The sequence below is a fragment of the Chiroxiphia lanceolata genome, chromosome 25 (genome assembly GCF_009829145.1).
Source record: "Chiroxiphia lanceolata isolate bChiLan1 chromosome 25, bChiLan1.pri, whole genome shotgun sequence".
NCBI lineage: Eukaryota > Metazoa > Chordata > Aves > Passeriformes > Pipridae > Chiroxiphia > Chiroxiphia lanceolata.
This window is the reverse complement of record NC_045661.1, coordinates 2,019,456-2,043,661: the sequence shown is the minus strand read 5'-3', so window position 1 is coordinate 2,043,661 and position 24,206 is coordinate 2,019,456. Positions and strand designations below refer to the sequence as shown.

Here is a 24,206-nt window from a genome sequence, read left to right as displayed (position 1 = left end):
TCCCAATATCCAATCTAAACCTATTCTCTTTCAGTGGGAAGCCATTCCCCCTTGTCCTGTCCCTCCAGTTCCTGGTGAAATGGGGGATGGATGGGGGGTGTTTGCTGTGGGGGCTGAAGCAGACATTGGAAATGGCCTTTCTGGTGTGGTTGAGGTGGTTGTGTTGTCCCCAGCTCTGCTTTTCTGTGCTGGTGGTTCTCCATCTGGCTGGCACTGGGCACACCGGAGTCCTCAATGTGTGAAGGGTTGGGAGATGCATCTGTGGAGCTCAGCCCACGGTGTGCCCTCAAAGGGATCAGGAAAGCAGCACCAGAAAAGTCCTTTTTACCATGAAAGGAGAGTGCCAAGGAGAGACAGGGATGTGTGAGACCCCAGAAGAGCTGAGAGCCCCTATCAGGGGGGCAGAGCAGCTCCCGGGCTCTGACGTCCCTCTTGTATTTGACTTCTGGTTAATTAAAGGCCAACTCCTCGCTCCTGTGCCAAGTTCCTGAGCTTCTGCAAACATCTGGGAGGGAATTATGTGCTTGTACAAACACAGAACAAGCGTCAGGAGTTCCAGGTAGGCAGGGTGCCCTTTCCACGTGGCTTTGCCAGCACGTCTCGAGCTGATATTCGGTGCCCCGCAGGCTCTAACTGGGCTGTGCCCCTGCCCTGCTGCTGATACCCCGATGTTCTCCCAGATCAGGGCTTCACGTGCTTGTCTCACACTGCCCTTGAGCTGCTTTGGGGAGGAGTGTTGAGTTGTGCCCAAAACAAGGACTGGGAAATGAGCTGATCCCTGTTCCCTGCCCTGTGGAGGGCGGGTCTGTACAGCGGAGAGGTTGTTCTCTGGTCCCTACAGGTTGTTTTTTTTTGGTGGTGACTCTGGGGAAGGGAGAAGCTGGAGAGGTGGGGATGGGTATGGTGTCCTCCAAGGGGTGAGAAGCATCTCTGGATGAGACACCAGACTTCTGTGTGAGACACACAAGCTTGGGAAGGAATCCACCCTGGGGACGGTGTCGTGTGGCTGGAGATGTGGATGTTGGTGGCTCTTCCAGCTTTGCTGAAGTCACAGCAGTGAAAGAAGGAGCAAGGGAGCTGAAAATCCTTGTTTTGTTCTTTAGCTAGAATATTTAGGGATGCTTATGCTGCCCCTGAAGGAGATGCTGATACAGTGGAGATGGGTGGAGTAGGGCACTTCCCACCACTGAGGTTCTCTGAGGGTCTCCCTGATGACCTTGTTTCTCCTGCTGTTTGTCGTTCCAGGGGCCACAATTCAGGTCAGGACCTGATGCTCTACAAGCACTAAAGGGAAAGGTCCTCTTCCCCCACACTTCTGGCCCTCACAAACAGCCAAAATTTCCCTAAAATCTAACCCCCTCAGCGTGCAGAAACGCTGTTTCCACAGAGGAGAAACGTAACTAAAGCTGGGGTTAGGATCCTTCTTTGTGGAAACGAGCCATCCAGCAGCTGAAGGATGGCTCCTGGCCAGGCTCCAGCCTCAGCCAAGTGGAGAACCGGCTGTGGCTGCAGGAAGAGCCACAGCTAATGGAGCTGTTGTGATTCCAGAGGGCTGGGGTGTTCCTGGGAGAACACCCTCATCGCCGGCTTTCCCAAACCCCAGGCGGCACAAAGAGCTGGAGCCACGCTGCTCACCTGCAGATCCAAGCTTTCCCCAAAATCTAGGAGGGCTGGTTTCTTGATCCTGGCTTAAAACTCCTTCATCCTTAGCTCCCAGGTGGGAAGGTGTGGATGGGCTGCAGGGAAAGTCGCTGCCTGCAGCGGGATTTCTCCCCTGGGAGTGTGAGTGTGCGAGACCTGCAGCGCCCGTGTTGGCTGTTTGGGGAGAGCTCTCCCCTCTTGGGAGGGAAGGCAGCTTTCCCAAGGATGAGCTGGAGATCTGGGGCTGCTGTGGGCACTCCTGGCCTGGTCAAGCATGACCAGATGCCAGCAGGGAACACATCCCAGGTGCGTGTGCTGGGGATGAGCCGGAGCACACAGGTATTCCAGAGCCTATTCTGGGCTGCCTTTTGTTCCAGAGGCTTTTTGCCTGGCAAGGAATCCACTTCATGCCCTCTTTGCTGGAGGGCTCTCTGCAGAGGCCACGTGCCAACATGACTCATGCCCCGTCTCGTGCTTTTCTCTGTCCCCCTTTGCTCTTCTCCCTCGCTCCAGACTCGCTCCCAGCACTCCCTGCTCGCTCTGGACCTGCCCCATCCTGCCTCCCTCTGCTCCCAGCCCGAGGCAACTGGTGAGGCTGCACCCTTCCAAACCGTGGGGCAAGAACAGCCACAGTGTCTCATCCTTAGTCCCAAACCCTTCTCTGTTCTCCAGAGGGTCCACTCTGCTCCTGGGGTGGAGCTGCTGTGGGACACAGGGCTGGGAGTGCTGGCAGTGGGGACATAACAGCCTGCCCCGTGTGTTTTGCCATTTCTTTAGAAAAGCCACAAAGGGAGAGGAGAGATTTTTATAAAACAACCCACCCTAGATGCGTATCTCTTGTGCAGTGGGTGTTGTAGCCTCACCTGCTTCCCTCTGGGGGCTTTGGATGGCTTACAAGGTTTACTGGAGGCTCTGTAATTACCCCTCCTTTGCTCCAGTGAGGATATTGCTCCCCAGAAACGTTCACCGGGCAAGTGAGATGTGACCTGTGGCAGCAGGAGGGACGAGGATCCTTCTGCCTCCCCACAGACAGAAAAACACCAGGGGTGCCAAGAGGTGACACAAGTGTCACTGAGGCTGCTGGGCTTTAACCTGGCCCTGCCTCAGACGGTGCTCCAAGTGGATCCATGTGCCTGCCATGGATTCCCTGTCGGAGGAGCGGGAATGGGAGGGACTGGTTGCCTTGTGCTGGAAGCCAGAAGGCTGTCAGGTTGCTAAGCAGTGCTTTTTAAGAAATTCATTGCAGGCAGACAGCAGTTGTAGCAGGGCAGGACGTGGGAGAGTGCGGAGAGAAATTCAGGCAACGTTTCTAAATTTGCAGCTGGGGCTCTGGATTTAGCAGGAGCGCAGTGCAGAGCCCTCCATCCTCGGCAGCACGAGTGACAGCAGTGACATCCCCAGCTGCCCACGTGGAGCTCGTGCTGGCTGCTCATCCTGAGGGATGAGCCAAGGGCCAGTGCAAATCCACAGCCTGCTTTAAAGCCCCTTTGGAAATATAGCTCTAAGATGGATAAGATGCATTAGGGTTTTCTTTTTCCTTTTTTTTTTTTTCCCCCCCTTTCCAATAAAATCAGAACTGGATTTTTATTAATGATTCTGCTTCCAGAGTTCAACTTTACTGCAGGTAAATGCAATTCTTGGAGTAGTTGCTGTTTCTCACAGTGGTTCAGCAGCAGAAATTGGCTTGAGGCAGGGAGAAAACTAGAATTTGAGGGCTTTGGGAAGAACAGGGAAAAAAATCCCTTTGTGAGAATGGGATTGAACAGGCAAAGAGGGTCATCTGAGGGTTCCTCCACTGCCACCAGCTGGACCAGATCCTGGCCCTGAGTGACAAAAGGTGGGAGCTGCTATTGGGATACAGCTGGAGAAGGTTTGCAGCTCTATGGGCAAGGTTTTGTCCCTCAAGTGTCTCCTCAGCACTTTTTGGGTCTGAAGCTGGAAGGAAAAGGGAAGGAGCCCTGTGTTGCGTCACACGTGTCCCAGGATGTGGTTCAACCTCTTCTGGAGCCATCACTGGGCACAAACTACAACATTTCCTTGCCAAGGTGTGGGTACATCCCGGCCTTGTGCTGCAGGGGATGCAGGAGCTCCCACCCTGGGGACTGAGGGGTTAATGAACAAACGAGCTCAATTAAAACAGCTGGCTGGGCTTGACTTACTCCTTCATAATCAGCTTTCTAAGGAGGCACAGGAGCACTCCCAGGGAGGCTGGAGCAGGGAAGAACATCCCCATGTAGGAATGAGGCTGATGAGTGAGTGGCTCTTGTCCGTCGCTCGCCCCGCAGGGCTCGGTGACCCCAACCCCAGGCTGGGGGTTTGTCCTTAGCATGGACTTGGGACAGGTTGTTTGCAGGGATGCACCTCTCCTAGGAGCTGCTCTCCGCTGCCTGTGCAGGTAAAACACTTTGCTTTCTGATGTTTTGCCCCAAAGAGGGGGAGGTTTCCAGCTGATGGGACGAATTCCCTGTGGGAGAGAGGACGGGGGGTGACAGTGTCTGGTCAGTCGTGACGTTCCGTGTTTGATCCTGGAACTGGGCAGTGGTACAGAAAAGGCTTATCCTTCCCTGCTTCCCTCGAAAATCCACCCAGATAAAGCCTTTTTTTGGCGTAGAAAGTACGTGGTGGGAGTTGGGAGGGGGAATCAGATCCGTGATTCGACATCCACGGATCCGTGGCCGCTTTTGGAAACGTCGGTCCTTTCCTGTGAATTGCCCTGAATTCCCCTCAATTAGAGCTTCCCAGCTCCTTGCTGAGGGAGCTGAGGGAGCTGCAGTCTGGCTCCTCACCTCTGCTGCCTCAGACCTGGGGTTTGTTTGCACAAACAACGGGCTCTGGGATGAAATTCCAGGTGCCACATCAACGGTCTCTGCCCCGCGAGGGTGCAGGTGGGTCAGCTGAGGAGAACCAGTGAGGTTTCTAAGTGTTGTGTGAGGAATTTTACTCAGGATGTGGGAACTTCACGAGGGGAATCATGCATTTGGTAGGAGAAGGGCTGTGTAACACAGTGGGAACTAGTTTGGCAATGCTGGGTAACACCCAGAGCTCTCTGGTGCACAGCTTTAGGGCTAAACTTTCACAAGCACCTGAAACCATCTCTGAGCTGCTCTGAGCCCTCCTGAAAAAAATTCCAGCCCTGCTCCTCACTGGGTAGAGAAGTTCTCGTGTAGCTGGGCAATTCTGCTTTTTCCTGCAATGAAATACCAGCTGTGCCTTTTGAGTATCAACAGCTATTGTAGGACCTGGGCACTGCACGTCCTGTTTGGCAAAGTATTAAACTCTGGAGCCTTTCCTCCAGCTCCCCTGTGAGCTTTGGACTTGCCCCAGTGAAATACTGAGTGGGGATGGAGGTTTGTGGACTGGAATAGCCCCCCTGTGCCTGCTGAAGGTGCTGAACATCCTCTCTCCCTCTTACCTGCCCTGAAAGTGCAGTTGCAGGAGGTGGGGGCTCTTGTGTCCATAGATTCAGAAAGAAAGGTTTGAAACCAGCACTTTTTGAGAGCATCACAAACACCAAAGCAGAGGCAGAGCAGCTCTTTGCAAAGGAAACCTGGAGAAATGAAAAAAAAAAAAAAAACCAAAACAGTGGAAAAAGGCTTTATTGGGTCTGAGAAATAAGAGATTTTGGGCAGGGATGGGAACAGAGGGATGGGAAGTGAGTTACTTCATCATCTTCAAGGTGCTCTACAAGTGAAGGCTGCAGGTATTTGGGGGGTCCCTGAGTGCTTTGAAATACTCTGTGGGCACCCTGCAGGGTCTTTGGGATCTCTGTGAGGTGATGACTTCCCACATCCTGGGATCCTCAGATTGGGAACTGAAGCCTCAGTGAGAAACCTGGGATGGTGGAACGAAATGAGCTTTAAAGTCCCTTCCAACCCAAACCACCTTGGGATTCTGTGATCCAAGAAGCCCTTGAATATTAAGCTTCCTGAGGGAGCAACAAGTGTTTTTTCACTGTGAAACTTTAAAAAAACAGACAAACAGCCCTTCCCTTATCTAAAGGCTTTTTCCATGTCAGTGTATCCTCTTGCTAGGGAGGCACAAAACCTCTCAGAGCTGTTTCTGCTCATTCCTTGGCTTTTAGATTCCTGATGCTCAGTCTTGGAGCTGGACTAAAATAGCCACCTGTGTGTTCTGGAGCGAGGCCTCGTTAGGATCTGATTAGCTGTTGCATAATTTTCTGGCTTCCCTGGTGCCTGTGCTTCCATCCTGACACTCCCTCACGTCATGGCAAAGCCAGAGCCTTGCAGGAAGGCTTCTCTTTTTCAATAAGTCAGTGCTTTCAGAAATCTCTCTGGCTGGGTTGTCCTGTGTTTTCCTACAGCTGAGGGTTCTGTATCCCCTTCGTGACGTTGTCCTCGCTCAGAACTTGCAAAATCCATCTCTGGGTGCTGCCACCTGCTCAACACTCCCCAGAAATCCCCACTGAAATGTGTTTATTTTTCTTTTTCTGCTGCCTCTTTCTCTTTAAAATGCCTTTGCACGTGAGCTGCTTTTTGAAAAAGGTGTGTTTGCCTATGGGTTCTTTCCAAACCCTGCCTTGTTGCCTGCTGGGTTTTATCCCAACCCTTTGTCTTGTCCTATATCTTTCCCCTTGTGATGTTGTCTAAGATAGGAACAAGCCCACGTTGGATTGGGAGCAGAACAAAGTGGGAGTTGCACAAAGCAGGAAATTTATTATCCCTCTAAAAAAAGCTGTCAGTGGTGTCACCCCAACGATGCAGCTGCAGCTGAAGGTCCTTGGGATGCTGAGGTGGGGTTGTTTTTTTTTGTGTGCTGTCCCTGTCCCAAGGCAGCCTGTGCTGTCTCTTTGGATTCAGCCCCTGTGCTGTTCCCTGAGCACTAAGGAAATCTGAAATTTTTGGCTCTGCTGGTGGATTTAGCTGATGGCAAGGGGAAACAAAGCCACAAAGAGATTATTTTATGTATTATACTTCAGCAATTGTTTATAGAAGGGATGGATTCAGGAAGAATCTGGAGTTGTGTTGGTGCCCTTGGAGATGGAGCTTTGCTCTTCCAAAATGTCTCCAGACCCCACTGGAGCCTGGCAGGTGCTGACACCAGGTCTGTGTGATCCTGGATTGTGGGAAATGATCCTTTTTGGAGCTGTGTCGTTCTCCCACTCTGCACTAAGGTACTCAAAGACACAGCACAGTGGGTGCCAGTCCTGGGGGTTTTTCCTCTGGAGCTCCTGGAGAAACCAGCTGGTTTTGGGAGCGCTCCCTGTGCTGGTCCCTTCCCAAAGAAAGGGAATTAGCTCTGTTTGAGGTGCACACACACAGAGATGTTGGCAAACCTCCCACCTCTGACTCCACAGGAAGAGCCTGAGAGGGCTTTGCGTTATTTCCCTCTTTGTTTTTTTGTCTCAGTGTGGGAGAAGGGAGTCCAGGCTTTAAACAGAGCAAAGGCTTAGGATGGATCATGGCAGGGAAGAGGGATGGACACAGGGAAAAGCTCCTGGAGTTTGTCAGCAGGTCTGGCTCACTGTGGCTTAGTTGGGTTTGACTCATCTGCAGTGAAAATCAGGTAGAGCCGAGGAGGCAACTGCTCAGTGCCTGGGGAAAGGGGCCTCCTGAGCTCCCAGCTGGTCCTGGGTCAGTGCTTCCTGGCCTGGGCATTCCCAAGGGAAAAGCAGTGCTGATAATGTGAAGTGCTCTGTGGAAATAATGACTGATGCTTTCCACAGGAAAAGGAAATATGGACATGCTTTCACTTCAGAGGGGGATTTTTTGTTCCTTTTTCTCCTTTCCCTCTTCTTCCCCCTGCCTGCTCTCTCTCTCGCTGTTTTTTTTAATTTCAAAGTGGAGCTGGGAAAACCAGGAACCATCCTCTCAACTACTGCATTTAAAAATAAAATTAACTTCTGTAAATGAATAAATAATGATCAGCCTGCTTGAAAACTTCCTCTCCTCCCATGACAAAGTGCTTCAGGGGAAAACCCCTCTACCTCATCCCTGTAGTCAAAAGGCATCTCGAATCCTAAACTCTTACTCTGCTTTCTGTTTCCCTGTGACTGTGCAGTAAGTTCTGATAAAGGGTTATTTAAAGGTGTTGTGAAATGCAGGATTGTGTTCCTGAAATTACAAACCTCCTTTTGCTTCGTTTGGCTCCGAATGGGACCAGCTGAAGGAGTAAAAACAGGGAATTTCCTTCACAGAAGCAGCTTTTAAAGGCAGCTGGAGCTGCTCGGGCTTAACCAGGAGCTGAGCTACACCTCCTATGTTTGGGGATGGTGGTAATTCCCAAAAAAACCCATCCCTGGCTCCTGTGCTTTGGGTTGTACCCGTGGAGCAGGACTCAGGTTTGGGAGGAGGCACAAACAAAATGTGCAGAGACTTTGTGGAGTCTCAGGTAACCTTTCACCAGCCCGTGTCTAGGAAACAGGAGCTGCGTGTTTTGGCATGAAGGGCTGCTCCAAAATTCTCTTCTCCCGTGCCAAAGGGTGCGAATCCCATGGAGAGGCTGTTTGTTCACCGAGGGAAGGGGGAGAGTGTTGCCTTCTCAGTGCTGCCAGTGCCTGATCCAGTGGGAAGGAACTTGGGTGTCACACTGGTACGAAGAGTGTGTTTGAGGTGGATACTTCAGAAAGGCTCCAGGAGAGCTGGAGAGGGGCTTTGGATCAGGGCCTGGAGGGACAGGACAAGGGGGAATGGCTTCCCACTGACACAGGGCAGCGTTGGGTGGGATATTGGGAAGGTGGGGAGGCCCTGGCCCAGGTTGGGCAGAGAAGCTGTGGCTGCCCCTGGATCCCTGGAAGTGTCCAAGGCCAGGTTGGACGGGGCTTGGAGTAACCTGAGATAGTGGAAGGTTGTTGTTTGGATCCAGGGGTTGAGTTGGTTGGATCCAAGGGTGGGTTTCTTTGGATGGCTGGATCCAAGGGTGGGTTTCTTTGGATGGTTGGATCCAAGGGTGGGTTTTTTTTGGATGTTCAGATCCAAGGGTGGGTTTTTTTGGATGTTCGGATCCAAGGGGGGGGGGGTTGGATGTTTGGATCCAAGGGTGGGGTTTTTTGGATGTCTGGATCCAAGGGTGGGTTTTTTTGGATGTCTGGATCCAAGGGTGGGTTTTTTTGGATGTCTGGATCCAATGGTGGGGTTTTTTGGATGTTTGGATCCAAGGGTGGGGTTTCTTTGGATGGTTGGGTCCAAGGGTGGGTTTTTTTGATGTTTGGATCCAAGGGTGGGCTATTTGGATGTTTGGATCCAGGGTTGGGGTTTTTTTGGCTCTAGTGGCTGGTTTGTTTAAATCCAGGGGTCTCTTGGTTGGACCTAGTGGTCGGTTATTTGTATCCAGGGTGGTTTATTTTAATTTTTGACTCACTTTGCCGCGCTCCACCTCGCGCCCCTTCCTCTCCCTTACCGCTCCCCGCAGTGCCTGGGGGTCCCCCCCCCAGCGTCTCCCCGCCCTCCCCTCGTTCCCGGACCCCCCGTGCGGTCCCTCCGCGCTGTCCCTGCCCGGGTCTCCCCCCTGCCCACGTCCCCCCGTGCCCGGGCCGCGGGCACATGGCCGCGGGCGGCCGGCCGGGCACTAGGACCGCGCCGGAACCGCGCCGCGCGGGCCGCGCCCTCCCATTGGCCCGCTGCCCCCCCGCGCCGCGCCGCCATTGGCCGCGCTGGCGGGCCGTGGGCGGAAGCGGCGCTACGGCGGCCGCGGAGGGTCAGCGGCCGCCCCGCCGTGTGTAACGCGGCCGCCCCGCGCTCCGCCCGCCCGGGATGCGGCCCCGGCGCCCGGGCCGGGCATGAGGGACGGCGGGGGGGCCGCGCCCAGCACCGGGACCGGACGGGAGCGCCGCGCCCGGGCACCGGCGGGGCTCCTCCTCGGTGAGCGGGGGCGGGCGGGGCGCGGCGCGGCGCCGGGCCGGGGGGCGCGCTGGGTCCGAACGATCCCCCCCGCGCGGGGCTGCGGGACACTGGGACGGGGGTCCGTCGGGGGGCCCGGGGCTGTCCCGCCTGCCCCGCTCCGCTGGGGAGGAGAGAGAGGGGAGGGATCAGTGCCCGCCTGCAGCCGGGGCTCGGGGGGTCCCGGCGCTGGGTGTTTGCATCCAGGGGTGGGCTGGATCCAGGGATTCTTTGGATTCGGTGGCTGGTTGGATCCAGGGGTTGGTGGTTTGGATCCAGACGTTGATTGGTTGGATCCAGGGATTGACTGGATCCAGCGGTTGGTTGGATCCAGGGATTGACTGGATCCGGTGGTTGGTTGGATCCAGGGATTGATTGGTTGGCTGCATCCAGGGGTTCTTTGGATCCAGGGCTTGGCTGGTTGGATCCAGGGGTTGATCGATTGGATCCAGGGACTGATTGGATTTAGGGGCTGGTTAGTTGGATTCAGTGGCTGTTTGGATCCCGCTGTGGGTTGGTTGGCTGGTGAGGTCCAGGGGTTTGGATCCAGGGGTTGGTTGGTTGGATTCAGTGGCTACTTGGATCCAGGGATTGATTTGATTTAGGGGCTGGTTAGTTGGATCCAGGGGTTGTTTGGATCCCAGGGTGGGTTAGTTGGATCCAGGGGTTGTTTGGATCCCAGGGTTGGTTGGTTTTTTGGATCCAGGGGTTGTTTGGATCCCAGGGTGGGTAATTGGATCCAGGGGTTGTTTGGATCCCAGGCTGGGTTAGTTGGATCCAGGGGTTGTTTAGATCCCAGGGTGGGTTGGTTGGATCCAGGGGTTGTTTGGATCCCAGGGTGGGTTAGTTGGATCCAGGGGTTGTTTGGATCCCAGGCTGGGTTGGTTGGATCCAGGGATTGTTTGGATCCCAGGGTTGGTTGGTTTTTTGGATCCAGGGGTTGTTTAGATCCCAGGGTGGGTTGACTGGATCCAGGGGGTGGTTGTTTTTCAATTCCTCGCTCCACCACTATTTTTTATTTTTTTTCCCAATCCTCCTGCACTGCTCTCCCTGAGCTGGGTGGATTCCTGCCCACATCAATGAGGAAGGCAGAGGGGAAAGCATGCAAATCCCTGCTGGGATCCTTTATTTTGTATGCACATGTACACACACACACCTGTGTTACCTCCACAGCCAACCTCCACTAATCCCCATGTGCTGTGCCGGGGCGGGCTGGAATCCAGAGCCCTTCCATGGTGGTTTTAAGGAGCAGCTCCTGAGAAACACAGGGACTGCTTTGTGGGCGTTGGGGGGGGGGGGCAGAATCCAGTCATTAGCATTTCTCTCTCCTCATCCTGTTCCCAACAAACACGATCCCCGTGCCTGACACAGCGGCGTGTTCGTGATTTCGGTCGGGCTGTTTATTTTTAGGGTCTCAGCGCCTGTTTGGAGGGAATAGTTGTTCCATCCCCATGGCAACGGGGCTGAGTGTATCATAAACATTGTTAAAGGAGAGCTTTTCCAGCTTAAATGAGACTTCCCTTTCATAATCAAGCTGGGATGGACGTGAACCATTTAACCTGTTGTTTGGGGTTGTTCCTCAGTGCAGACCTTGCTCTGAACTGAGGATGCTTCTGCTTCACTCGTGCCCACTGAAGCCAATTTAATCTGCTGTTGGTAAACATCCCCCTCAGCCCATCTTCAGGAGGAAGCAAGTATAATCTGCTTAGGAGCTTCCAGGGAAAGCAGTGTTTTTATGGCTTAGTCAGGAACAATCCCATCAGTGCCACAAACCAGGCAGGGACTGATCAAAGGTGCTTTGGGTTTGAAGTTTCCCATTCTCTCTCTTTGTCCTAAACCTTCCCATGCTCTCTGTGCTCTCATATCCTAAAAAAGCAGAGCTAGGAAAGGGAGACTGTTCAGAAAAAGACTGTGGAAAAGCAGGAAAATGAGGTTTATCCATGAAACTATCAATGCTGGCATGTCAGTCGTCCCCAGCTGGGGTGGAGGCTCAGTGGTTGGAGCAGCTGGAGAAAGTGCTTTGAAATCCCCCTTTTCACTGTTTTCCATCAGGTTAAACGTTTTCAAGTGTCAGTTGTGATGATGAAAATCCTGTTTGGCAACAAAGGGGCATCATTGTCTCTGTATGGAGATTTAAAAAAAAATCCCCAAAAAGCTGTTTGGCTCATCCACTGCCAACCTGAGCCTGCAGCCATAAATCCAGTGGGAATCCCGATGCCACTGCTGTCCTTCATGGCTTGTTTTCTGATCCTGGCTTGCTAATTCAGGAAGTGAGAAATACTCAGAAAGCAAGTAGAAAAATAACCGAGGAAAAACTAGAAAATACTAAGAAAAACAAATACTTATTTCTCAGGAGTTAAAAAGCTGAAACAGTTTGTTCCCGAGTCCCGAAATAGTTGTTAACACCTAAATTTCATCTGAAGCAACTTAACATTTTTGAGCCAGGAACCCAAAATTTATTGCAACATTTGTTTTGAGTTTAAAAAAAAAAAAAAAAAGAGGCTTGGAGTGGATTAGGCAGTGAAAACTCTGGAGCAGCTCTTATCATAAGGACATCCTCCAGCATTTCCTTCCAGGGAACTTCCTGCCTTGATAACCACGACTTCTCCTTCAGAACAGGCTGATTTTCCTGACTCCTTTGGAAACAGCAGGGGAAAACAAGGATTTATTGGGTCTAGGGTGTTTGTTTTTTCCCTTATTCTTACCTGATTTTACTAAGTTGTTAGAGAAGGTACAATTTGATTGCTGCTTGGAAAGCTGCCAGGGTTTGGAGTTTTTTGGAGGGTGGTGTTGCAGGTGTGGAATTCTGTATCTCTGCTTTAATTCCTTGTGAATAATAACTTTGTTTTACACATACAACAGTTTTTAACCTGGTATTTCACCTGTCTGTGTGTTCTGGAAAAGGACTCAATACCCTTCTGTGCTTCCCACCACATCAGGGTATGTAATAGCTGGTTTTTGGACAAGAGGGTTTGTGGTTTTTTTCCTCTTTCTAAAATTGTTTAAAATTGATAAAATCCTAAAAGTACCAGTTCAGGTGAGCCACAGTCTCAGGAGCTTGAAAAGCTTTTGTGAAAGGTTTATTAGTAAAGGGATATTTCCAGTGCTGTGCTGATGAAATGGTTGCCTTGTTGTATTTTGATAAGCACCTAATTAGGTACTTTATCAGCCGTGTCCCACCTCCCTGCCCCTCCACTGAAATAAAAGGGGTAGGGCAGCCACTTATTTATGAATTTTATTTAGCTGCCTGGACAAAGACATTGAAAAAAAACCTGATCAGACTTCTGAGGTTTGGAACCCGGCCTCGGGCCTGTGACCTCCAAAAGTCTCCTTCAGCCAACCCTGGTTGTTTGTTTTCCTGGACCAGCTCTCAGGGCCTTGTGTCCACAGGAATATTGCACAACGGGGGCAGGAGTTATTGTCTCCAAATTCCCTCTGCTCACACACCGTGGCCATCTCAGGCTACTGAGAAACCCTGGGAATGGCTCTGTGGGGTGAAGCGTGACCGGTTCCGTGTTGTACTCACAGCACAAGCCCGGATTTCCTGGAATTTCCTGGAGCTGAAGCCTCGATGTGCTCGCCTGAACATCTCACCTGTGCCCCTGTGAGGTCCCCCAGACCTGTTGCTGCCTTAATTTCGTTAGTTTTGGGCTGAGCAGAGGTTTCTGTGTGTCCCTGTGTGTGACAGCTGTGACCCAGCCGGTTAAATCGCGGTGGTGGTTTTGTCCTCGCCGTGTGACTGTGTGACATCCTCCCCTTCCTTTTGCTCCATCTCTGTTCCTGTGTGGGTTTTACTCAGCCCATCTGCAGAACTCATCAGGCTGCAGATGCTGGTGAGAGAGGCTGTTGGAACGAGTGGAGGTGAAAGATTACTGGGGATTACTCGGTGTCCAGTCAAAGCACGGGAAATCTGCCACAAGACCTTGCACACGGTTAGGCCAGGCCTAATCCCCCCCTCCAGTCCTCTGCTCCCTCCTCAGGACCTGGCAAGGGTGGCCTGTCCTTTTTGAGCACAGAGGGAGTTTGTTTGGCCTCAGTAAGCATAGCTGCTGGGTGAGATTAGGGTGAGATTGCCACATGCCCGCTGTGCCACCCCTGACTGCTCACCCTCCTTCCCAGGAGGTGCAGAGCCCGGGGCTCTGTAATCACACACACGGGGCTGGTTGTGGCTGTGGCACAGATGCAGGAGGAGAAGTCGCCGGAAAAAAGATCCATATCTCGTGTCCTGGCCCTGCTGTAAACTCTGAGGCTTTGTAAAGTCAAGGCCCTCGAAGCTGCAGCAGCAGGAGAAGGCTCAGGTTTGCAGCCAAACTCTGTCAGCTCCTCAGTGAACTTCAAGGGTCATCCGTAGGCGTCAGAGAAGATCTCAAGACAATAATAGTGCTCTATTTTAGCATGCTCATTACAAAGTATAACTGCCCTCTGCCTCTAGCAACTATTTTTGCCTCTGCTCAGATGGTGCAGGAGTGGCAAGGCCGTTGTCACAAGCAGCAGTGCTGCCTCTCTGCCTCCTTCCCTCAGCGGCTTTTCGGTTCAGACCTTTTTCCTTTCTCTGTGAAAATAACCTTCAGCAGAAAGATGGCTCGCAGGGGTGTGTTTTGTAATTATTGGTGCATTCATCTGGAAGAAAAAGCAATCAGATTTGTGCTGACAGGGAGCTGTGTGAGGAGGTTGGGGCCTTTTCATGGCATTTGAAAGAAGTTGAAATGCTGTTTGCATCGTTAATGCAGGGTAGGAGTGGGACAGTGGGTTCCTGTCCTCATCCTGATTTCTTTCTAACTAGTGGGTCTTTAAAATCTCTGCGGAGTGTGGGGTTTTTTGAATAAAAAGGACAAGAGGATCTTCTGAATTGTGTTGGTGCAGGAGGGGTTTGAGTACGTGGCCATGGTGTGGATCCTCCTCTGCAGGGCACCTGAAGATGTTCTGTGTTCTGGGCAGCACAAGGAGCTTGAGCCACTTCTCATCCCTGTGGTTGCAAGGTGAAGGCTCAGGGAAAGCAGCAGCTGCCTCCTCCTGCCCCAGGTGCTGGAGGAGGAGGAACCTTTTCAACGTGTTCGTTGGTTCTCAAACAAAGAGAAGTGCTCAGCTTGCCTCTGCTGGTTTTCATTTTACATCTTGTGTGATTTTTTTTTTCTTTTTTTTTTTTATACTCTGCTTTTTCTTGAAGAAACAGGAGTTCTTTGATGTGTTCTTGTGCTGTATCAAAGCAGCTTTTGTGCTGAAGTTAAGTGAGACGTCTTGGTTCACAATACAACACATTTATACTTTCCCAGTTCACAGCTGCTCCTGGAGTCTGAAGATCCACCTGTGATCCCATTGCTTTGACCACTGTGGAGGGTTGTTTTCTGGCCTTCCCTTCGTGTGTAAAACCTTCAGAAAAACTCTGTGTTCCCTGCTCCATTGAGGTATCCATGAGGTTCCACTGAGGGATCTCCATCATTTCCTCTAGATATACACAGTAAATATTGAATAAAGAGGAATATGTGCAATAGAACCCATCCATGAACAATTCCAAAGTGCTTGCTGCTCCTGTTCTGTAACACCAGGGTCTCAGTAGGACTTTTCCACCCTGTTAACATGTCTAACACAAGACTTTTTAAAGCTGAGGGTACTCAAGGTGTCCTCCAAACGGTGGACAAAATCGTGACACCCCTAAAGCTGTCAGTGCCAGAAATATCAGCAGGGGCTTGATCAATGTAACACTCCAGTACAGTCTGTAACTCTGCCCATGGGAGAAGGATCCTTCCAGCTGGAAAACTGGGGGATTTGGGCAGCATGAACTCATGATTTGGTAAATGCTCCTCAGAAGGACATAGCTCAGTGCAGGGAAAGGTGTATTTTTTTTTAATATCTTGCACTTCCCAGAATTTTGGCCACTCCGTGTGTGCTCTGTTACTGAACTTTGTGTTGTCAAGAGTGCTGCTCTGTCAGCTTTGTGTGTCTCCAGCTGGATTCCAAACCAGCTGTGATTCCAAAGGTTTGGATGCTTGGCTGTGACAGAGGCTGATGAGCTTCGTGCTACAGCGAGGTGGTACTTCCTAAAGGGAAGCAGCCTAATGAAATAATAGCAGTTAAATTCTGGGATGCAACCTGCGTGGATTTTTTTTTTTTTAGGAGGAGGGGTAAAAAAAAAAAAAAAAAAGCCTTTGCCACTCTGTGAAATTCCGTTGCTAATCTGATTTCCACGTGGCTGCCTCCCCTTGCATCAGTTTGGTGCAGTGCTGATCCGGGTTCCCAAAGTGCTGGAGATAAATGCAGCGTGGGAATAATCACTCAAACTTCATCTTCCTGCTCTCTCTTAGCACGTCTCCCTGGCACTGACAGCTCTGCAGATCCTCCTGCCTGTGCATCATCCCCGGGGCTGAGGATCCGCAGCGGGCTCAGCCTCAGCCTTGGAGCCACGGAGTGTTGCTGGCAAAGGTGGATTCCAGGCGGTTCTGAGGCAGAGCTGATCCCCTCTGGATCAGCTGGCACGCCATGGGAAGAGTCTGGAAGCGCAGCCTTGAGTTTCTTCGAGTGCTGAGCAATTAATTTGGGCAAGCAGGGAGTTGTACGTGCGCAGTAATTAACGGGGAAAGCACCCTAGGCCAGCATAACAGCGTGGTGTGGGTGTCCTTCAGGTTGAGATTGTTCCATGTAATTGCAGCAATTTAGCTGGCTTGATCGATGGCACGGCCCTGGGGAGTCACCCAGCCTGCCATGGGGCAGGGATTCTGCAGAACAGGTTCAGTGTCGTGGGCTGGGCCCAAAAAGGCACCTGCCCCGGGGCACCTGATTTCGGTAAGAACTGTGTAAACTGTCAGTAATCCTCTCTCAGGGCTCACTGAACGCTCAGGCTCACATGGAGACTGTTCCCTTCCTTATATAGGGCTGGATAAGTGCTGGGCAGTAATGAGATTGGAATAAAAGGCTTTGGGAGCAAAGATGAGCTGGCAGTCCTGGCTGGATCTTAAACTGAGCCCTGTGTACACATGGACTTCAAACAAGTCCTTGGACTTGATGCCTCTGCTTTGGTTGTGAACAGCACTCAGGCTGTGGGTTCACCCAGATAGAAACCCCTGGACTCTTAGGTTTCTTCTCTGAGGGGAAAAAAATGTAGCAATTTGACATATAAAACCATTTTTTGTGTCTTTCGTCATGGTGGTTCTTATTCCAGAGCACCTGGGTTTGTTTTTATTTCATAGGAAGAAGTTTAAACTTCATTAGTTGTCACAATTCTAGACTAAGAGAATCCATATGAGAGACTGAATTAATATTTCATCTGGTGTGTCTTATACTTCCCTTGTGCAGACAGAATTATTAGTGTCCTGCATAAAAATGTTTGTGGAAATACTGGTTTGTGTAGTCAGATATGGTCAAGGAAAAATGACATCTCTCTGCCTTGTCTGTCCTTGATGAATTTAGACATGGAGAGGAAAACCAGGAATCAGCTGGCAGATATTAATCCTAGAAAGTCTCAGCCTAAATCATTGGTGTAGGTAAGACATGGCAGGAATTGAGACAAGCAAAGGCAGCGCTTGAAATAATTTTTATTTACTTTCATGTTTACGCTCTTAGGAAAAAAAAAAACAGGGATGATACTTGGAAAGATCTGAAAGAGAGGGGAGTAGGGCTGATGACAAAGAGGCAGAAGTGTGAACTGAAGGAAAATGGAGTTGTTTTGCTCTGGCATCTTCCTGGAGCTTTGCAGTTACTTGATCTGCTGTTTTTGAGGTTGGAGGTGGGAGCAGGTACGGAAAGGAGGCGGCGAGTGGGAGGTTTGATTTTTTTTTTTTTTAATTTTTTTTTTTTTTTACCTGAGTGTACCTGAGCTGTTTCTCATAAAGCAGTACAAGCCAGAGTGGGTGAACATGGAACAACTTAGAAACATTTTTTTGGGGTAGTGACTCACTGCAACTTACCCAAAGTGACCTGATTTAGTTAAATGAGGCTAAATATAACCCATGTGAAAAGTACTGACATGTGGGAGGAGACGACAGAGTTGGCACTCAGCCTCTCTGTTCTGCAGGGAACATCTTTCACGACTGGTGACTAATAATTTTTACTCTTGCTGGCTTTGGAAATAACATCTCAGCTCCATCACCCCCTTGTAGGGAGAGGAGGGAAATGCTCTGTTAACCTGCCTCTGCTCTGCCTCTCTGCCTTGCAGCTCACTGCTATGGACAGTGCTATCACCCTGTGGCAGTTCCTCCTCCAGCTCCTGCAAGAGCCTCAGAACAAGAACATCATCTGTTGGACCTCCAACGACGGGGAGTTCAAGCTGCTGCAGGCAGAGGAGGTGGCCAGGCTGTGGGGGATCCGCAAGAACAAGCCCAGCATGAACTATGATAAACTCAGCCGAGCGCTCAGATACTACTACGTGAAGGTAACAAATCCCCCTCCAATCCTTAGCCATCTTTACCAGCCTAATGGGCTTTGTTTCCTTTTTCATTCCCTGCAAGGGGATGGGTGGGTGTCACTCCTCTTCCTCCCAGGCTTAAGGAAGTTGTACTGGTTTGTTTAAAAGTGTCTGTTTGTTTGTTAATTTTTTTTTTAACCTCTTGTATCGCTGTGCTGCGTTTCCTCCCCGTTGCTTATTTGATAAGGTTCTAAGTGCAAAGTTTTCTCTTTATGCCTTTGCTAACGTAAATTGTTGAATCCTAATCCCCTTTCCAAAAATGCATACCCTGGCAAGGGTTAAAATCCTCAACACTCCAGGTAAAACAACAGTGGGAGATGATGACTGAGGTGGTGAGTGTTGCACCACCTTAAGATCTTTCCTGCAGTTGCCTCTACAAAAGGGCTTCAAAATAAGGATTTTCAGTGAATCAGCCTGAAGTGTTTTTATTGTTCTCTGTGTGTTTAGAATTTTACCTCTAACATGGGCAGTGATTTCAGCCCAGCTGAGTAAGAAGCTTCTCTTGTTTAGCAAAATGTCTTCAAGACCTACCTTGGTTTTCAATAAGCCGTTTATCCCACAACTGTTACCGGGCCAGTGTGGGAGATAAAAATAAAACAGTTTCTGAGGAACCTCAGTGGGTAGCAGGTGGTAAGTTACTGGTGTTTATTGTTGGGTGGCACAAATCTGGCTTTGTGCTGAAGAGATCTCAGTAATAATAATTGCATGATAAATGAAGATGATCTTAAGCCCGAATTGCGTGTGGCATTTCACTTAAGGAGCAAAACAAGTTTGACAGATGCTGTTTTGTGGTATTGAAGTAGCTGATTATCCTGCATTCCACTGACTAGTTCAGCTACTTATTTTCCTTTATTAGCATCTTATTAAGGATAAAAGGGGTTTGATTGGAAGTACCAGCTCTCAGTTCTGCAAAGCTGTAGAAACCCTTTAATACTGCAGGTTCTCCTGTTAGGTTACCCTGACTGTACCCAGGGCAGTGATCCTTGAGGGGGTTAATGGGTAATTTTTTATTTTATTTAAAAGCAGGTTTTAGGCTGCTTTTGGTGTATTTAATGTCAGGTTGAGCTCACCTGTTTTAGTGTTTTGTCTGTGAGCTCTGGGAACGCTGCTTTGGGAGCGGGACTGAATTGCAGGAACGCAGTGTGTTTTTAAGGCAGAGGGAAAAAGAAACATTTTTTTTGATGAAAGATTACAGGCTTTAATTCCTCTGCCTATTTTGGGCAGTGTTTGTAGGAAGAAAATTAATCTGAAGAAGGTCTAAATATATATGTGTATCTTACCCACAGAATATCATTAAGAAAGTGAACGGTAAGAAGTTTGTGTACAAGTTTGTCTCGTATCCGGAGATTTTAAATATGGACCCGCTCGTCGTGGGCCGGATAGAAGGAGACCCTGAACTGACTGGCTTTGGAGAGGTCAACAGCGCTCCAAAGGACGTGGAAAACTGTGGGAAGGAGAAGTCCCAGTCGTGTGCTAAGTCCTCGAGCCGCAACGACTACATCCACTCAGGCCTGTACTCCTCCTTCACCCTCAACTCCCTCAACAGCTCCAGCGTCAAACTCTTCAGGTCCATCAAGATCGAGAACCCGGCGGAGAAGCTGACGGAGAAGAAGCCTCAGGAGCCGACCCCCTCCGTCATCAAGTTTGTCACCATGCCCTCCAAAAAGCCCCCCTCGGCCCCCCTGGTCTCCACCACCTCCGCGGTCTCCGCCGCTCCCGCCGCGTCCTCCTCCCTTCCCCTGGGATCCGAGGAGACCCTGCAGACCTTGGAGACGCTCGTCCTGCCCAAGTTAACTGTCCCCGAAGCTCCAGCACCTTTGCCGAACTTAACCAGCAGCTTCACCCCGACCCCCCCCATCTCCTCGGTGTCTCCCACTCTCCAGGTCCCTTCCACGCCCCCGTCGCCGCCCCTGAGCTCCAATCCCGACCTGGACATTGACACGGACATCGAGTCCGTGGCCTCCCAGCAGCTGGAGCAGGCCCAGAGCCTCCAGCACCAATCCCCAGAGCCCAAAGAGCAGGATTCAGCCGTGCTGGAGAAGGAATTTGCCAATCACCTCTCCAGATCTAAGAAACCCAAAGGGCTGGAGTTGGCTCCTACTCTCGTCATTACGGGCAGCGATCCAAGTCCTCTGGGCATTCTGAGTCCTTCTCTCCCCACTGCTTCTCTTACTCCAGCACTTTTCTCTCAGGTAACCAAACTCCCTTCCTGGTTTCTTTTTTTTCAAGTAACAATGGTGATTATGTTACATTTTAAACCAGTAAGGGAAGGCAAGTGGAAAATGAATAGTCGGCTCATTGTGTGGGGTGTTCTGAAACTCAGGATGTCCCTCCCCCCCTTTTTTTCTTTTTTTCTTTAATTAAAACCTAAGTTTTATTCACAGTTGGTATTGACTTCACCCCAAAAAGGTGCCCAAGTGGTGTGTCAGCCCTGCACGTCTGGGCAGGGTTGGCATGTGGAGGCAAAACCCAAACCAGCACCAGCAGGATCCTTTGTAAACCTTGCCAAGGAGGGACTGAATTATTTCAGAAACCCTAAACCCTGCCCTCATCCTTCAGCTGGTTCTGAAAATACTTTAAAAATAGAGAAGCACAGAGGTGTCTGTTTGGCAGCTTTTTTTACACAAATATAGGCATTTAGTTAAGGCCAGAGTCTTGTGAGTGAACATGAACAGCAATAAGAGCAGCTGCTTAATTTGGTTGCTATCTTTGTGTGGGAAAGGAAAGCTTTTGTGTCTCATGGAAAACTTGGAAGAGATCTGAATCCAGCTAGGCTGTTAAATCATTCTGTATCTATTTAATCTCTTTCCTGTAATAAATTGGAATTAGAGTGAAGCTGTAGGGAAGCTGCTGATTGAAAAGCGAAATGGCTGAAGGCAGGGAAAAAAGCCCAAGTGGAGTTGCTCTTTTGGCACCCTGGGAAGTGTTTGGCTGTTGAACCTGGGGCATCCAGGGTATTCAGAAGCTGGGTGGAAACTTGTTTTATTGTTCCTTATATTGTCAGTGTCACCCAGACCAGGCTTGTGCCTGCTGTCTGCTCCTTTGGAGTTCCTAATCCCGGTTTTCCCCGGTCCTTGCAGGTGCTGTGTGCTGGATTGCTCTGCTGGAGGCTCCAGCAGGATTTGGCAGCTGTTTGGAGAAGAGGGCTGACTGCTCAGTCAGGGGAGGGAGAGCTGGATGGGGCTGGGGAGGGAGGAGGAGCAGGGACTGGGAGTTCCTGAAACTGGGAGCCAGCCCTGGCAGCTGCAGGAGCTGAGGTGCTTGTGGCTGGGCTTCCACGTGCTCTTGCTCCAGGGGCAGGTCTCACTCAGCTCTCCTGTCTCTTCCAGACTCCCATCCTGCTGACTCCCAGCCCTTTGCTCTCCAGCATCCACTTCTGGAGTACCCTGAGCCCGGTGGCTCCTCTCAGTCCTGCCAGGTTGCAAGGTGCTAACACCCTCTTTCAGGTGAGTTCCAGCAAGTTCTGCCATTCTCTCCCTGCTTTTCAGTCCCTTCCTCAGCAGATCTGCAGGAATCAGTTACCCAAATACCTACTGTAGAAATAAAATACCTGCTGTAGATGCTGCCCCATCCCTGGAAGTGGCCAAGGCCAGGTTGGACAAGGCTTGGAGCAACCTGGACTAGTGGAAGGTGTCCCTGCCCATGGCAGGAGGTGGGACTGGGTGGGCTTTAAGGTCCCTTCCATCCCAAACCATTCCATGATTCTGTGATCTCTCCATTCTGCTCTGTCTTTTCAGTCCCTTCCTCAGCAGATCTGCAGTTATCAGTTACCCAAATACCTGCTGTAGAAATAAAAACAGTGATCTTGGTTTTCTATCAACACTAATTTTAGTGGTTACCCAGTTTTATTTAAGGATATTGAAAATGTTGGTGTTTCAGAAGTGTTTTCAATTAACTGCCACACAGTGTGCTCTTAGAGATAGAATATTTTTCTTTTTTAGGTCTGTTGTTCCTATAAAACTTACCTCCCTGTAACTTTAGTGGTTGAGATTCCTGAAAATTAAATTTTGCCACTGTATTGTTTGTTTTAATCGTTTCTGCTGAAAGACACTAATTAATCTCAAACTAGTGAGGAGGAATAATGTGTATTTGATCACTGTGACAACGTGTGGCACAGTTCTGTAGGATTTTTATGGAAGAAATGGGTGGGGAGGCCCTGGCACAGGTTGCCCAGAGAAGCTGTGGCTGCCCCATCCCTGGAAGTGTCCAAGGCCAGGTTGGAGCAACCTGGGATGGTGGAAGGTGTCCCTGCCCATAGCAAGGGTTGGAACTGGATGAGCTTTAAGGTCCCTTCCATCCCAAACCATTCCATGATTCTGTGATCTCTCCATTCTTCTGTCTTTTGTAACTTGGAAATTCTCACCTTCGCCGCTTTTAATAAATAATTTTGTTCAATATATAAGAAAAAAAAAATCCCCTATATTTAAAAAAAAAAAAACCCTTCCTTTAGTTGTAATTCCTCATGCTCTTCCCTCACCTTCCACTTTGGCACTGGAATAACCACATCTGCTGCCTGGGTTTGCTCAGGCAAAGGGTGGGATTGAAGTGATTGCTTTTTGGGTTGGGATCTCTCATCTCCATGGAGATGAAGGAAGTAGCTCATACGTGCCACGAGGATGGGGAATAAACAATGCACTGGCCATTTTCCTCTAGAAATAGCTGATAATTAACTGAGGGACTATTTAGACCTGTGGTTTCCCAACAACCTGTATCAAAGTCACTTATTAATTGAGGACATGGGCAGTGCTCAGGGCAGGGATTGCTGTGCCACTGCTCGCAGTGGCATTAAAAAAATTAAATTAAAAGTAGAAATCCAAGAGGATTCTTTGAAGTTTGGGGTGTTTTTTCTTTGTTTTGTTTTATAGTTTGTTTGGTTTTTTTCCTACATGCACAGATAGGGGAGAAACAATGAATTAAAGTGACCTCTTGCCTAATCATTTTTGTTTTGTCTCTTAGTTTCCATCAGTGCTGAACAGTCATGGCCCATTTACTCTGTCTGGACTGGATGGACCCTCTACCCCTGGCCCGTTTTCCCCTGATCTCCAGAAGACATAGCACATGGAACTCATGGAAAAGGACACGTTGGCAAGCAAGGGAAAGATGGGACACTTCTATTTAACCACGTTTTTTAAAAATGAGCAATTTATAATTCCACACAGAGATTCTCAACGATCGTAGTTTTCGCCATTCCCAAGTAAAAAATGCCTTTTTTTTTTTTTTTTTGCAAAATTCCCTTGTTTTCTGAAGAACCCAGGTTGGGAATGTATATGCAAAGGCCTTAATAGGAGCTGCAGCTCCAGTTTTCTTCTCTTCCCTCCTTGGTTTGGAAGATTTCACGTGGTCAAAAAGGGACTTTTTGGTCGGTGTTGCAGCAACTGAGTCTGCAGCGATTGCAGTGAACGGTGTCAGGGAAGTCTTTTCTCTGTGACTTTTGGGGGAAAAAAAAAACAACAAACCAACCCTCTGTTCTTCTGCTTCCTGTGCTTGGCAAGAAGATATCTGATCAGGATGGAAGCTGGCATTCCAGGAAATGCTTGGGAAAAGGGGGGCGTGCACTCCAGCTCTGCCTGGGGGGGCCACGGTGACTTCTGCAGCAACGAAAACAGCCTGGTCTGTTCTGCTGTAAAAACATCTTGTCTTTTTTGCAGGGAGAAATTTTCAAGGACTATTATTCCATGCTTCGTATCCCGAAATATGGGACAATTTGGGAATTGTGGTGGGGTGTGTCCCACCAGCCCAGCCCCTCGGAGAAGTGGTCTGGCTGGATCCTGGATGCTTCCCCTGCCCTCCCTTCGGTGGGGAGGTGAGGTCTGGAGAGAGAGGAGAAATCAGTGGTGGGATGAGTTCCTTTCGACCCTCAGAAGGTTTGAATGCTGAAGTCCAAACATTTCTTGTGCCAGAGACCTGTTCCAGAGCTTGTGATCTCACTGCTGGATGAGCAGGATGGTGGATTTTCCTTGGAAGTTTTGGGGGGTGGGTGCCTGTGCTGAGGTTGCTGCCTGGTGCTGGAGTTCCACACCCAAACAGTGGTGAGAGCACAGATGTCCCAGCATTAACATTACTGCTCTTTCTTTTTGGAAAAGTTTCCTGCTTTTCCACAAGTGGAGGAGCTCCTCTTCTACCAGCTCTGAGCTCGAGTTGTGCATTAGAGCTGTTGTTTGGTTTTTTTTGAGGAAGCACTGACCCAAACTCAGGCTCAGTGTGTCCCCCTGGCTGTAAATCTGCTCTTGCATTGCTTTTCTTGGTGGTGTGGATGGATTAAGAACGAGAGATTTAATTTCCAGAGCCACTGGAGACGAAACGAAATTTGTAGTTAGATTTATTTTTTTTTT

General features: G+C 49.9%; 1 protein-coding gene across 3 annotated transcripts; it reads left to right on the top strand.

Annotated features, from left to right (window-relative positions):
* Positions 1-9,424: 9,424 nt before the first annotated feature.
* ELK4 (ETS transcription factor ELK4) lies at positions 9,425-23,315 on the top strand. Of its 3 annotated transcripts, none has more exons than XM_032710661.1 (5): positions 9,425-9,458; positions 17,626-17,841; positions 19,161-20,066; positions 21,204-21,320; positions 22,831-23,315. In XM_032710661.1, the coding sequence occupies exons 2-5, from the start codon at positions 17,635-17,637 to the stop codon at positions 22,927-22,929; spliced, it is 1,329 nt and encodes a 442-aa protein (XP_032566552.1). In that variant the 5' UTR covers positions 9,425-9,458; positions 17,626-17,634; the 3' UTR covers positions 22,930-23,315. The 3 variants fall into 3 exon arrangements, with proteins under 3 accessions (XP_032566552.1, XP_032566554.1, XP_032566553.1); XM_032710663.1 differs by lacking the exon at positions 9,425-9,458 and adding an exon at positions 15,441-16,026; XM_032710662.1 differs by lacking the exon at positions 9,425-9,458 and adding an exon at positions 15,441-16,037.
* The last annotated feature ends 891 nt before the right edge of the window (positions 23,316-24,206 follow it).

Excerpts from the sequence above, each read along its gene's own strand:
- ELK4 (XM_032710661.1), top strand. The coding sequence starts at position 17,635 with ATGGACAGTGCTATCACCCTGTGGCAGTTCCTCCTCCAGCTCCTGCAA. Across the intron at positions 20,067-21,203 it reads CTCCAGCACTTTTCTCTCAG|ACTCCCATCCTGCTGACTCC; the intron begins GTAACCAAACTC and ends TGTCTCTTCCAG. Across the intron at positions 21,321-22,830 it reads GTGCTAACACCCTCTTTCAG|TTTCCATCAGTGCTGAACAG; the intron begins GTGAGTTCCAGC and ends TTTGTCTCTTAG.